The sequence below is a fragment of the Dermacentor silvarum genome, chromosome 6, assembly GCF_013339745.2.
Source record: "Dermacentor silvarum isolate Dsil-2018 chromosome 6, BIME_Dsil_1.4, whole genome shotgun sequence".
NCBI lineage: Eukaryota > Metazoa > Arthropoda > Arachnida > Ixodida > Ixodidae > Dermacentor > Dermacentor silvarum.
This window is the reverse complement of record NC_051159.1, coordinates 51,446,993-51,463,033: the sequence shown is the minus strand read 5'-3', so window position 1 is coordinate 51,463,033 and position 16,041 is coordinate 51,446,993. Positions and strand designations below refer to the sequence as shown.

The 16,041-nt window shown below is 42.4% G+C and overlaps 1 protein-coding gene across 1 annotated transcript in view; it reads right to left on the bottom strand.

Annotated features, from left to right (window-relative positions):
- The window catches only part of LOC119455503 (extended synaptotagmin-2-like), a 78,641-nt gene that overhangs the window by 18,652 nt on the left and 43,948 nt on the right, over positions 1–16,041 (bottom strand). The window contains exon 15 of the mRNA XM_049668835.1: positions 1,862–2,023. Coding sequence (XP_049524792.1) covers positions 1,862–2,023 — 162 coding nt within the window. The remainder of the gene's footprint in view (positions 1–1,861; positions 2,024–16,041) is intronic.

Here is a 16,041-nt window from a genome sequence, read left to right as displayed (position 1 = left end):
CCATGGGGGGACGGGAGGGAGGGAGGGAGGGGAGGCGACGTTTAGCTGCGGCGCCAAATGCGTATTTATATAAGAACGTTGCGAGGCGAGAAGGTGGTAAAGACTTCCGACGCTGCTCAACGAGTGTCCTGTTCTGATCTCGTCGAAAACCTCCGAGCCACCACCAGAGGCACCGGCACCAGTCACCAGCGCCGTGCACATTCGGTGCGAACGCGGGCAAAACGCCCATGGCATAGACAACAGTTCTGCGCGTTGCTAGTGCTGCTACATGTGCAAGTTTATACAGCTGATAAAACTACCATCCTTACTCCGTATAGCTGTCTACTAATTTGCTATCGCAATTGATGCTTCGACTTTCGGGTGAAACTGCGTCATTTTTTCTTTCCTTCTTTCTTTCTTTTTATGTTATGTTTTTGTGTTTTATGTTATGTTTTCTTTTTTGTTAAGGAGAAAGTAACAAAACCTATTCAAAAACAAAAGTAAGTGTGGAGAGAGATCCAAACGAGAGAGAAGTTCACACAAAGATGGAGGCTTGAAGTGACTAACAGTGGTCGAACGAGGAATGTCGCTGGAGCCAACGATTTGACAAGTTAACATGTCGTTAGTTAGGGCAGCAACTGCTTTCCTTGGCAGTGTGCGTATTGACACGAAGTGGTGACGGTGCCCAGGCAGGAGCCCAGCGAGGCAAAGTCCAACGATAAACTGCAATAGTTTATTGGGCGAACTTATGCTCAAAAGCAAAGCAAACGACAACTCAGTGGCGGCGATGAGGGCAAGTGCAGTCGGGGTCCGTCAATCGAATGACACCATATTCACCGGTCCGTCAGCGAACTTTCTCGAACCAACGCTGGCGACCAAGTATTTGCTAGAAAGTGGTACAATCGTCTCAGAGCATGCAACAAACTGATGTGGTGGGTCCGGCTATTCTAAAAAAGGTGTATAGAGGAATTTGAGGGAAGACAAAATTGGAGAAGTACTGAAAGTTGAGCTAGTCGGTATGAAGTCATTGTGGCTACACAGTGCAAGGAAAACAAGCACACGGGGAGAGAAGACAAGGTGCTGGCTTTCGACTAAGGTTTATTGGTATGCGCACAAATATATAGGCAGGATATAGCAATGCTATTGTCACACAAAAAACATGAGACACAACGAGAAAAAAACAAAGGAAATCATGACAAATTCTTTCTTCCCCATGTACGTGTTTCGCTGCACTGGACACAAGGTAGTCAAAAAGGGCGTTGTGATATCTGAGGAATGAGTGAGTTCCCGTTCAAAATGTTAAAGATTGCATCAAAAGTTCGGCATCAAAAGTATGAACACCTGGACAAGTTGGTACAGTTGCATTCTTGAAAACTGCGTACTTAAAGATGGCACAAGCATAAGAAAAACAGACAAAAAATTTCTGTGCCTTCGAAGCACGTGCTGCATGAATGATTAACAATTGTGGTGCTAGTTTCTTCTTTCTTTCTTCAGTTCACAAGTGACCAGGTGGTGTATGTAGGAAGGGCTGCCAGTGCATATATTTTGTGCGTCTTGTTTCAATAAATTCAGTTGAGATTCTTCGCCCATCATCCTTGTGAAATTTCCTGCACTTTAACTGCAGTTTTCAATAATGCCAGTTAGTTCTGCCTGATTCAAAGTACCATAACAGCATGACTTTTCGGTGAAGACAATACCGAACAGTGGACAAGGACGAGCACTGTAGTTATCTGTTCTGGGGTTCTGTCCTTGCCAAAAGGTTTCACTGTTATAGTTTCAATCCCCCCCCCCCCTTTTTTTTTAAGTGTTGGCTCTAGGCTGAGGCTACCCTTGCTAGCAAACTGTTTACCACTGAGGAGAGAGAGAGAGAGGATGTATATACCTTGACCTCCATCTCCTGGACTTCTGGGTTGCTGAGGAGCAGGTAGAAGATCTCCTCCCAGACAGGGTCATTGGTGCTGTGCTTGATGGAGCTCCAGCGCTCCTGCTGGCCCACCACCAGATGTACCTGGGGGCTGGGCTCGCCGGCTGCTCTGGTCGCATTCTGCATACAGGCCGCATTGCTAAAGGCAAGACTCTGGTCACATCGTACAGCACAGTGCTTCCTGGCCATTTCAACAATAGTTTCCGAGATTTGGGGATGTGCATGCGGTCCGCCCAGTCTCAGAGGCCATGTTGCAACTGTGGAGTTTCTTACAATGCTACCTAAAGAGAAATCTGGTGCCACTGTCTATGCAAGTTTCTTAAAACGGTGCACTGAATGCATGCGAATGCCGGGATGTGGAAGGTTAAGGGGCATTCACACGAGGGACGTTCTTGCGACGGATTTGGGTGGAGCCGCGTGTGAATACCCCTTAAGGCTTGCACTGAATGTAGCATCTTTTAAGACATGGCAGTTGCTGCACAAATAAAGCTTTCTTGAAATAGAGCTTCCGTAACAAGTTTTGGTTCATTCCCTGACATCTCGCCATGATGTTTTATCACATATCACATAAAAAAAAAAGAAAATGCACTGAAACTAAAATTTTTTACTGAAACTGGTGCACAGTGAGCGCCTATTTCATCTTTTCAGCAACGTTCACGGAAAGCTAGTGGTATTGTCCAAGTGGTTTGCAACAACTGTCTCGGAGATTCAAAACGCAAATAACAAAAATAGGAGATTCTGGACAAAATAATTTTGGTGACCAAGCTGGTGATGGTTTTCTCTACTGCATTTTTTTACAGTGCGGAAACATATCAACTGGAACAGCAATGCATTTCATTGTAGAATTTGAGTACAGTCAAAAGTAGGTTTGACTTTAATTTTAATTAATTTAAAATTTAATTAATTTTATTTAGACAGAAAGAAGTACAGTCAAACCCAATCACCCACAAAGCTCCCAGTTTTAACAATACTCGGTTGTAACAATGAATAGCCATGGCACCGTGAACATCTGTTTGTGTTCTATGTTAAAGTAAACTTGCCTACTAAAATGTTTATATGCAGTGTTCATATGCAACAACTGAATCTGGCTACTGGGTGTCTGCACCAAAAGAAAAAAATACAAAAATCTTGGAAAGGAAAAGCTCGAGCCGCCGCAACTACCTGCGTGTGGCGCTTTTGCCACATCGCGAGCCCCGTCTGTCTCTCTCGCATCTCCCTTCCAATCCTCCAACTCGTGTTTTGGAGGTGTGGAAAGAAGTGCACGCGAGGCTGGCAATACGCCAAAGGTACGCTGCTTGCAGGTGGGTGCGGTGGCTTGCTTTTTTTCTTTCTTTCTTTTTTTTTCAGGATTTTGCATTCTTCCTCCTTTCGACGAGGGCACCCAGTTGCGGAGATTTAATTGTTATAACCAATAACACAGCCTTATGAACATTAGAGAGTTTTAGCTTGTCCGGTATTTATCTAAACATGAGCGGTCTGCATGGTTCTCAGCCACCTGATGCTGCAGCGCTCAGTCAAACAAACGCAGCTAATATTGTAGTAACCAAGTGTATTTCACTTTGCTCCTGGTGTAAATGTTAGGCAGCAACATGATCACGCCACTGACGAAAATTTACACCAGTAGCAAAATAGAATACACTTGGTTACCGCAATATTAGCTGTGTCTCTGACTGAGCTCTGCGCCGCCAGGTGACTGCACCATGCAGGCCGCTCATGTTTACGCATCCGCCCCTCCAGTAGAACACCCAGTCCACCTGTGTTTACCCGAATACCGGACACAATAAAACATTTATTTTAGTAGGCAGGTTTACCTTATCATAGAACACATAAAAACATTGTAGGTGCTGCGGATGCTCAATGTTATAGACTATTTATTGTTAAAACTGGTATCGTTATAAGTTTTTTCGACAGTACTTACTTCTCAAAACTGGTGCAAGGGACAAGGTATCTAGTGAACGGTTATGCTTCGAGTGCTGGGTAATTTTAATGCCACAATTGCAACTTTTCCTCTAAAGTCAGTGCTTAAAATTAATGAGTGAAATTTCTAAAATTAGTAATTGTGTTGGTGATTATCACGTAAATAATGAAGCTTGGTCAGTAAAATCTTGTTTTTTCAAGTCCGCTTATTCGTAATAATCTGAGACAGTCGCCACAGGCACACACAGTATAAAATGCCCACGCACGAAGACTAGTGCTTTACTACTCAAACTCCTGCATAATAATATATGAACGGCACAATTTAGACACTGTTCTAGTATAGACTGAACCACTTTGTCACACGAAATACTGGTCACCAGACACATCTTGTGTCCTGGCTCTTCAAGAAAGATACCAATCCGAAGCCCTTACCTTCCAGCATTTCCCATACATACACAGTGGCACCACTTTTCCTCCTCTAGGTATTCGTAAAGAACTCTGTGGGTTCAATCATGGAACTTCGCACTAAGATTACTAGGGGAAATCTGGAAAACAATTTGTGTGGCTTTCTTGTGAAACCACAGAGCAACTTCTTTTATAGTTTATTGTGGTTCATTTGTGCTATGATTCAATAGTGCTAGCCTAGCTACATTTTTAGAGCAAAAATTGGTGTTTAACATTTATACAACTAATACTCTTGAGTGCATAACTTATGGGGCATAAATAAACAGTGGATTCTTTGAGCGTGTGTAATGCTAAACTTATATGGCATTTAGAAAGCAACACTCACCACATGTAATTACTCTCGATATTCTAGACAAGTATTTTTGTATGTAATGCTCTAGAAACAGTTGAATGGTAAAATAGGGGTAAAGCTAGACGAATCATTTCTATACAACACATTTGCAATGAGAAATGAGTCAGCAAATAAATATATACTAAACTGTGTGCACATGCAAACACTAGAGTCAGTTTTCCTTTCAGGTGTTTTTAGTATGGAACTCTATAGGTTCAAATGCACACTATGAGACTGTTGTTCTGGTGTTACTTCTGAAACATAAGCCTTCACGTAAACATTCATAGTAAAAAGCACAATACGAGGTGCGAGTTGTAATAACATTTGTAGTTTGATGGGGGAAGTTGAATCGTAGACCAAGAAGTTTTTTAAATCCTTATGCTTCAAGTTATGGTGCTGCAAGGTTGATCTTACTGGATTTCTTGAATAGTGCAGATGCCACTGATACCTTGTTAAGTGAAGCCTGAGGAACTAATTTCTTGTAAACTTTTCCACGAAGTTAAGTGAAGGAAACTTGCATAAAACTAGAACCAAATGAGATTGTTAAAAAAGGTGGACTTCATATTCGAAATAAGTGCATGAAATTAGGTATACTTACAAGTTTTCAGCACCGTAACTTGAAGAATAAGGATTTTTTAAAATTTGTAGTCTATGACCCAACTCCTCCCTTAAGAGGAAATGCAAGTCGCAACATCCAGTACATATACTTATGTATGAGCAGCGTTACAGATTCCATCCATAACACTGCACCTATTCCTATATCTCACAGGCTATTCCTGTGTGCGTCTGACTGTGATATGGCTACTGCTGACACAAACTGCACGTGGAAGAATATTCAGTGCAGCAAGAGATTCTAACTACAGTTTCCTTAATGCAGTAAAGCAACTAATATTAAGTGGCAATTGTAAAGGTCAAATGTTTTAAGAGTTAATGGACAATGTCTCATACCAGGGCTAAAGTTATGGTTAGGCGATACATATTGCATGCTTCACCTGCAAGTGTGAATGGCACCCGATTTAAATACCGCACAGTTCTACGTACGTGTAATAAATGTATATACTGACTACAATAAGCTTAGGTCACTGGGGCACCTGAGATTCAACCTGGATTGAAGTCATTACCTGCTGCCATAAACTCCAATGAATGCTGTTGCAAAGCTTTTTGAAGTGGTGCTTCTTCTCGAATAAAAAGATCAAGCGCATTATTTGTGACACCATAGAATGTTCACTGCAACCTTTTGTGTGCCCCTGTATACATAAATACAGCAGCTTGTCTTCCGAAACCAGATTTACTAGCACGTGTCCATTAGTCAGAAGCAACCAAAGAATACGCCAGTAAACACACCTGAAGGTCAGCTTGCATGCATACAGCAGTGAATTACCTCGTATCAGAACAACTGGAAACTGAGCCAGTGGGTTCGGACTTATGGTACAGAAAAGCAGGCGTACAGACGTGAACACAAGTAGAACAAATTCATTCATTCATTCACTGTTTTATTCCTAAGTGCCCATGAACAGCACAGAGGCCTTAGTAATGGTACACTGAACGAAATTTAAGATACATAAGAAACTAAAAGCACCAATTTCTCAGAAACTCAAATAAGACATAAAAAGTCAGGTAAAGTACAAACAAATGGACAAAAAATAAAGATATCAACATGTAAAACATTCTGCTGAATTAGGACGCCTGTTATGGGGCTCAGGTTGCACGAGTTGCGGACGTAAAAAATACTAGGGTTCCACAAGCCTAGTAGTGGCACAGAACAAAACAAGTGCCAATGTCAAGTTCTCAGGGTGAGACCTGGACATGCATGTTTTGAATAAAAACACATGATCACAATATTTTCGGTGCACTGAAAGTGAGGCAACGCTGAAACTCTGCAAAACGTGCTCATAGTCGTAATAATACTTGCACCCCGGGAAAAAAGCCATAAGGCAGACGAACGAGAGGCGCCTTTGTACGTCTTCAAATTTTTTCTGGCAGTAGTTATGTTTATGTCGTTCCAGGCAAGTGAGGAAAACTTAAGCTTCGTGCGGACAAGTCGGATAGGACAACACAAACGCTGCTGTGTTGTCCTTTTTGTTTTACTTGTTTGTACACCTGCCTTTCTGTGGCACTTTTAATTTTCCCTGTACTTGAACATGCGTGCATATGTGTTTTGTTCGCTAGCAGCTACATCCACTCACTTCACTTAACTTCATGGTGCTGCGATTAAAAAAAATATTTAGTTGAAATTTGTGGAATGTCTGCACAGTCTGCACGTACATTCCAACACCTATGCGCCTTCAGGCAGCGCTGTGGGCGTCATGACAGATCCTGCCAAACTCTCATAAACTAAATCCATCGTGCCAGTGCACAGTTTGCAGTGCAAGAAGAAAAAAAAAAGGGAGGGGGGGGGACAACAGTTGAAAGAATGAAAATTCTGAAGCTGCTCTCCACATGCCTGGGTGCTTCAAGGTTTACCACACAAAAATGAATCTGTTGACTGACAGTTTGAGTCCTGAACTGGATAGTGCGGCTTTACATTGTAATCAAAGCTTATGTGTTTGCATCTATTCAGCTTTCATTACTGCAGAGTCTTGCATAGCGGGCACTACAGCAGTCGTTTAAAGAGCATGCGTGCGGGGCAAGAATGATCAAAACGGAGGATCATGCGGTGCTTCATTCCAATTGGGAGGCCAATGGGTTAAGATGCCAAATAAATGCACAGAACAATTCTTTCCCTTGTCCCTGTTTTCCACATCCTGTGCAGTGCAACAACTGTCCCACTGATGTTAACGAAGGGTCCACTGTGCCCATTCCTCTCTAAAGAATTGAAAAATAGGTACTTAACGCAAAACAGGGCAGGCAAAATAAAGTTTCCTGTTCTTCATAACACTTGCTGGAAAGGGCTTTTTGGGATTGGATGCGAATGTGATCATGTCACTGTTGTTTAGAGCTTTTAAAATTTGCAGTGCAGTCCATATTAAAGGGACACTAAAGAGAAAAGTAAGCTGAGCTGTATTAGCAAATCACCTTTCTAGAAAGCCAGAGAAAGGTTTTTATTAAGCCAGAAATTATGCAAAAGGGATAGACAGGTTCGACGGTGCCTTGACGTTCCCTCACAGTGATGTCATAGATTTTGATGATGTCTGCTTGGGCCTAGTTAATTTCTTATCAGTAAATGTGAAGTGTATCATATTGTAGTGAAGCCTGATAGTAGAACTTAGTCAGTTTCAAGAACTTTCACTGCATTAGAATGACCCAAATATGAACAAATACTTTGAAATCTATGATGTCACACTGACTTACTAGTGCTGGGGTTTTGACACAAAAATGTTAAAATTAAAGTTTGGCCCACCACTTTTTTTCTAATAATCAGCCTCTTACTGTGAAGTTAACGAAAGTAAACTTGCGGAAGAATATCTTGTTGGCTTAAACTGATTAAGCATTTCTTTATTAGTGTCCAGTTAGGAAAGTGTTAATCAAGTGAAACACACAAAAAAAAGGAAGCAAATATTACCAACAATCAAAAGCAGCATGCAGGTTACATGCATTGTGTCAAATGGCAACACATTTGTAGATTTTAGAGCATGCTTAAGCGGAAGCTTTAGCTCGGAGCCAACTCCTATTTCTCTATTCTAATAGTAAACATAATATGCAGAAATGTTTTCCAAGAAAATACATCCAAGTTTGTCCACTTCAGATGTATTATTAGGTGCAATTTACAGAATTGCGATATTACATTTCATTGCTTGGTGCCAGAGTCGTAAACTTGATAGTTTCATTTCTTCAAATATAGCAATTTTCACAATCAAGAAAGAAGTTATGACATAAATTGAAAATCCACTTCCTACAGTTGCTAGATTTTCACTTTTTCCTTTTAAGTGCAACAAACCTCACCAAAACTGGTGCAACGATTATCGAGAAAAATGATTTCTCCCTTGCAACGTATTTGGATAGGAGCTCCCCAGCTAAACCTTCCTCTTGAATTGACTAGTCAGTGGACCACTGTCCAAACGTACTTTGATGACAGAATACCATGCTTGCTAATCTTTGTAAAGATGCAATGCAAAGATTCACTGCCCTTATTTATTTGACACAAATTAATTGTTTGTACTGTCATGTCAAGGTCTTAGATGCCTGCTTTTTTGCACACTGCACTTTGGGCTAATGTATTATTTACTCTGTGAAGATCTTGCGAATGAGATCACAGTAATCATAAATAAGAAACTAAAAAAATAAGCCAAAGGCTTTAGAGAAGTACTTACACAAAAATTTGTATCTCTCTCTTTCTTTATTGCTAGTTCTGTAACGACTGTATGGTGCTAGAATTCCTCAAATGTGCAACAAATAATAAATTATATTCCCTTTAATGCAACCAGTTTTAGATGCGTGCCAGAAACAACACAGTTTGCTGACATAGGGTGTGTTGATGAGCATGCTTCTTTAAATCACAAGAACCGAAGGTAGTGGTGACGTGATATCGCAGGCCACTGACACACGGATCAGTCAGCCTGGTGGGTCAGATGCGGTGGTTTCAAGTTTTATAATGGCTGTGCCACCAAAAGCTGGGCGCACAACATCAGCCATTCATTTCCCTTTCATTCTGCACTTCACTTTTGACCTGGGTCCTCTGCTGTTGCTTCTCCTGAGACATGCAGTGCTCTTCTTGCCTTTTCTCCCCTATCATCCCTTTGTCTAAAGTCATGATGGTGGTCAGCGCACTATGCAAAACAAAGGACAAAAAGCCAAGAATGTAACGATAAACACAGTGCACAAAATGTTTTTTTTTTTCCTCCATTGTCAGCGCACTATGCCCTGACCACCATCATGACTGAACTGTTCCAACTCGCCCAAATCACCTTTCGGTTAAGAGGGTCAAAGTGCACCTTCGACCACTGCACTGAACTGAGTGTCAGTGATCTCAGATGACTACAACCCCCTATTTTTGTGATGCGAGAGGCGTTTTATTGCGGTAGCAATTGTATGGATCTTCCAGGCGCATTTCTGTCATCGTTGCCGGTGCCATAGTCTGTATAAAGCCAAAGTGCGATAACATCATGGCTGTGCGCCATATGCTGTGGGTGCAAGTGAAAACATGCGAGGATGAGTCGATGGTGGCTCGATATCGCACACGCAAGGGAGGAAGGCGGGGAGGAAGCGCATCATCTTTCATCGTGCACAAGTCCCCAGGGGGCGTTTTACTCTAGCAGAGGCTGCGTATGGTGAGGCTGAGTGGGCCCTATCTTTATCTTGAAACCAGTCTGCGATGAGTACAGAGTCTAGGCGTGCCAAGAGCTGATAGCTTTGCTGTGTTCTTGCCGTTTAGCTTGCGTTGAAGCGAGAGGCAGCACAAAGGGCAATTCGCTCGCTGCTGCTGCCGCTCTTCCTCACGGCAGCATTTTGACAGCGAGTGTCTGCGGTCATTGAGTGAGATGTGTTCATGTTTGCCTGTGCGTGCAACACCATGCTTGTTAATTTAGTTAGTAAGCGAAGGTTTACAAGTTTATACGGCCGATAAAACTACTATCCTTTTTACTTCATATAACAGTCTAATTATTTGCTATCACAATCGATGCTTCACCTTTCGGTGGAAAGTGCGACTTTTTTTTGGTCACCATTGTGATAGCATCGCGCCATTTGGCATGCATTCTGATTTCATCACATTAAACGATAGTATAATTCATGATTTGTTGCTTGTTCGAGGAATAGAAGCCTCATTATGGAGTTGTTAGGGAGTTGGTAGCTAGTTAGCAAAAAGAAAAGCTAGACAAACATTTTGTGTCGGTACTTCCTTAATGAGTGACAAATAAAGTATGTACATACACATAGTAAAGGAGAAAGACGACTGACAGCAAGAACAGCAAAAGACAAGCAACACAAAGAAATGTTTTTCTTTTTTTTTTCCTGCTACGAACCACATCAAATAGCACCAGACATGACACCACACTCAACCTCAAGCACCGAACGCAGCCCTGCAACGACTTCACAAAACTGTACCGCAAGCCCCACACGAAAGCCCCATGATGACGACAACACGAAGCACGTTTCTTTCGTACGGCCTTACTCACTTCCTGGACGCGCACTTACGCGAGTCTTGGCAAACCGATTCCTTGGGAATGTAGGAGTCTGAGGGATCAAATTGACACTCTGCAGGGCCAAGACAGTTATTCACACGGCCGTTACAATGAGAATGTTACACACTCAAACGAACAGAACACACACACAGTGTTGCCAACCCCAAAGAAACTTCACTAGCTATATGGATTTTGAGCACTGTGTAGAGAGAAAAAAGGGAGATCAATATTAGCCTAGGGAACTTTGGAAACTCTGTACTAGGCTTTCAAGCCGTGGCTACTAAGTGCCAAATGAAGACTATTTCCTATGTCAATAGCTTTATAGTTTACATGAATATACCTTAAGCATTACTGCATTTGTTGATCGATGTCATGAAAGCTTTGAGGGAGAAAAAGCAAACTCTTTCTATACTTCATAGGAGATACTTCCATTTAAGCTAGGTTTTATTTCATTCCTTTCCGTTTATCAAGCTTAGTGCCAATAAATGCTCTTCAAAGCATAAATACATACATCTAGCGGCATCATTTCAGTATACTTGAAACGATGTCAGCCCCCTTAAATGCTTTAAAATGAGTCAAGAAAAACTTAACTATAATATCAGCGGTTATTTTGCATAAAAATCATAAGTTCACCTTTACGAAAACCTCAGAAACACAGATGCACAAGTTCATTTGAAAAATCGAGAGTATTCTAGCAACATTTCCCTGGCCTTCCCTAGCTAACATTAGAGTAAAAATGGCTCCAGAGGTTGACAACACTAGGTCTAGAGGCAAAACGACAATTAGAACACCGTGATGAGACAGATGAAACACAGAGCAAATGATGACATGTCATTTGCCTATCTTCCAAAAATATTAAACAGACTGCCTGTACAATAGTCTGCTTTTTTTTTTCATGTGTGCATGCTTGATTTCTCGTTACTCATTGCATAACACTGATTTGAACAATTCATTATGCATTAATTACTACAGTGGAATCTCGATGATGCGATCACGGCTAATACGAATTTCCGGATGATACGAATTTTTCTGCGGTCCCGGCCGAGCCCCATTACTTTGCAACGTGCTAGAGAACAGTTGTTACGAATCGATTTTCGACCCGCGTTGGTTGATACGAATAAATGCCGCCCCACCAACGGCCGCGAAAGAGAACAGCACGCAGTCACGCGCTTTCTCCCTCTCTCTTTTGGTGCGGAGGCCGCGACTGGGCGCGAAGAGTTTGAAGTGGTGGAGGTTTTGTTGCTTTTGTGCTTTTCCTCCTTTTACGCGTGCCATCGGCCGGACGGAGTGGCTGCTGTGCTTCGGGCCGCGTTCTTTGTGTTTGCACCATTTTGTCTAGTCACCGTGAGCTATTTCTACCGAGATACGATCTCGGCTGAATCGCGCGGCTGTACACCGAGGCGCGGGAGCCTCCGTTGGCGCGTCTTCCATCGACTGCGTTATCGGTGCCGATATAACAGGGCGATTGTCGGTTTCGCTGCCGGAGTCACATGGTGCAAGATAGTGCGGCACGTAATCCACGGTGTAAGGTAGCGCGGCACGTTCAGTCGGGCGCTCCTCCACTTCTCCCTCTAATCGCCGTATTTTTCTTGCCGTAGGAGGCTTGCACTTCCGTACTCCGAAGGCGTGCTTCGTCCAAAATTTCTTCTCCAACGAGCGACGATCCATCACTAACCTGGGAGCTCTCAGTAATCCGAATTATGCGTGTCAAGTGAGGACGCCGGCGTGGTTTACGAAGCAGACAACTGCGGTTGCCATCTTGCCCTTGTCACAGCAGCAACCAATGGAGAGACGCCTTTCAGCACGGCAGCCAATCGGAAGCCCGCCTTCATCGGGGGCCGTGTGACTACCTATCGCAGACCTGCGCTTCTTTTGTGTTTGTGCGTTTGTTACAAGGTGGCAACTATGGACAAATTGAGAAGCGGAACAACGAAACTTTGAGCTTTCGAATGATACCGAGATGGCGGCGCTCGGTGGAGGGAAATACGAGATATGTCTCCGTGAACTGCGGTGATTTTGCGAGATTTAAAGCTGTTTTCTCACCCTGCGCACTAACGAATTAATCTTTTTCAGGCACTTTTAGTGTGTTTTCAGCCAAACAATTCTGATACAGCATAGATTAGGCATTGCAGATAGCGAAACACGTGGTTTTAAAAAATAGATTTTTCTCGCGATTTTTGCGATCTGATCCCCGGGTCCCCCCTTAATTTGGCTAGTATTTATTGCGTTTCGATGATACGAATTTCGTCTAATACGAATATTTTTCGTCACCCCGTGAGACTCGTATCATTGAGATTCCACTGTAGTCCACAGATAACCTCAACGTGATATATCAAAAGGCTGTATTTCTCACTACACTTCTCAGGTGAAGTTTACTCATGCAAGTGTCCTACAATTGAATGAAATGAGCAGCTTATTAAACGCTGAACACATGCACATGCACATGACAAGTTCATCAACAAAAATGCTAATCATTGCAGTAGACACCATAATGATAATGCAACAAAAAAATTGGCAGTACAGCTGTTTTGGTCAACATGCACTATATTAGTATGCATGAACTCAAATCATGCAAACAAGCTTTAATCAACAAATTAAAAAAAATGAAATGTAGTCATCACATGTTAATGCAGCACTCATTAAAAACCTAGTTGCCATTGCATGCAACCTGGAACTGAAGACAGCAGTTAAAACTTGGCATTGCAAAAACTGCAATGCATTTGTCAGATTTAGGTTACATGCTGAGGTATTGAGGAATTTTTTTTTTTTTTTTTTTGTAACCCCTGGTCCACATGACCCGTGCACATGCGCACACGGGCAGACAAATGATTTACATTACGGAGAATGGCATGAAGCTAATATGCAGCACTTGACAACTGTTCTGACATTATATATTTTACAACTGTCAAATGTGACCAACCAATAGAAAAAAAAAAAATGTTAACAAATTAGCTGGCTATAAAGCTGGTATAATTAATTTTGTGCTGTATTTATACACAAAATGTTTATCTACACTAACACCAACAATAAACCTCTTAAAATTCACTCTCTCAGCTCTCAGGTGAGACGCCCTCACTCAATATCAAGTGATATTCCTGTATCGCCTGCTGGCATTGTTGTGACTACTCCATGAGCATGCAACGAACTGCATTTTACCAGTAAAATATTAATTACTGCTGGCCGAATCACAACAAGCCAACACTCTCCACCTGACACCAATGCCGGTTACTCTTGGTTACTACTCAGTGATATCATTTAAAGTGACACTAAAGATAAATATTAACTAAAGCTGCATTAGGAAATTACACTGCTGCTATAGCAAAGCATGCACTCAAAGAGTTCATTCACATTGGTGACTAGCAGAGGTTGTGAGACCAAGTTGGTTGCAAAGCGATTTGCAAACGGCCGCTACTGTCAAAAAGCAACTGTTTTGGATCAGTCACTCGCTGCTCAATTTCTAAGTCGCGTGAATGCAGTCGCAAAGATGCTGAATCAAACAGAAGTGCAGCAGCAGGATGCCTGTCTACGCTGATGCTTATTTTAAATGACGATGGTAGTGCAAGAAGACTTGGAACAGTACCCAATCGCGAGACATTTTGGTGTAGCAATGGGCAGGTTGTACTTGCCAGAGTGAACATCGTTCACCACGAGTTGCTCGTTTGTCCTCAGCCGTGGTCAGTTGCGCAACCTCTGCTAATCACAGCCCTTTACTGTGATAGGAGGCTTGGCAAACCGGAAGAGATGCAAAGATGCAACCCGAGGGCTTCCTCACCTAACACAGGAGCTTTGGGACACCACACGGAAAATCGCCACCATGGGTGTTGCCAGACCACCTTTATTAGGGTTTTATTGTGCCTAGGGGGTTCGACAGGATCTGCATGGCTCGGGCTCCTTCCCCGGGACAGTTCACTCCTAAAGAAAGCTGAGCGTAGCACCGGGAGACGCCTGTACCCATTTTGATAACCGGTGAGCAACAGGAGGCAGCGTGGCTCCGAACCAACGAAATGCATGTGGCAATGCCGCTACAAAGTTCCCTGCGACATCATGGATTTTGATAGGCTCTTCTTGAGTTCAGTTCAGTGTTTATCAGTAAACAAGGATTAGCTAACATTCTGAAAGAACCAAACTCGGTCTAGCAAGTCACGAGAATATCTCTCTGTCGAAAGTGGCCAAGATGTGGGAAACTAGTCTGAAATCCTGTCGAGCCAAGGTGATTTACCTGCACTTACATTTCAGTGTGAAGTTCAAAGAAACAGAACTTTGGCCTGCCTTTTCTCTACGAATAATGAAAACTTTTTTCCATGAACCGAACAAAAATAACGAGTTTCGTAAGAAGGCTGTGATTTAGTTTTCTACCACTAATTCAACAAAAACAGGGAATACTTCATGGAACATGGGGGTGTCAACAGAGACACAGCTTGGGAAACCACTGTTGCCAAGACTATGGCACAAATGCCATGTTGAAAAGAATATATAGTATATATGAAGTCATTAAGTCAGGAGAATGAAGTTAGGGGAAGAGCATGCCAGGGTGAGGATAAGTGACGAGGAAGGCACAAGCTGGAGGGAAGAATAGAGGGAACTTTTTTTACCGTGCCAAGTTCCTGCAGCTGCGCAAATTTCTAGGGGCGCAGAAATAGTTGAAATTTCGAATACGAATCAAACAGTCTTAGCTATTCGATTCATGCTCGATCTGAGAAATCACTGTTCAAAGTTGTCATATATTCGCTTCGCTCGAATACTACAAGAGGCAACAACACTTCTTGCAGTCTACAGGACGAAAGAACTGCAAATGGAGACTCGTCTGAACGATTACGGTGGCACGGCAAAGTCGGGCATTTCCTCAGCATTTAGCTGCTGCGTCTCCCAAGGCAACTTTGTAGCAAATTTGCTTTGCATAAACTAAAGAAAAAAAAAAGGAAGAAATATTTTGGTTCAGCATAACCACAGTTGTTGCACCGGCAATTGAGTTTCTGAACAAACACACAGGGGAGGTCGCTTGTGCACAATAGCTACCAGCTGTTGAGTAAGCACATCTCGTCTTAGGTAGCCTATTCACAGTCCCGATTTAGACAAAGCAGTTAATCTCGCTATGTTTGGATTCCTTCAAAACTGATGAGCTGTGCTCATCAGTATTGCCCTTCTCTCTTTCAACGAGCCCTGCATTCCATTACAAGCATCTAGGACATGACATTCCTCTTTTTCATTACTTTGAGTGTCATCGTGCACCAGAAATGATCACACTTTGCTTTGTGTCTTGTTTACAAGCTTCTCAGTGAACCTAACATGCAAATGTTCGAGGCACTAGATGTATCAAATAATGTTAACAAGCCTTTTCTTATTGAACAGACTCCACAAAACTTTCC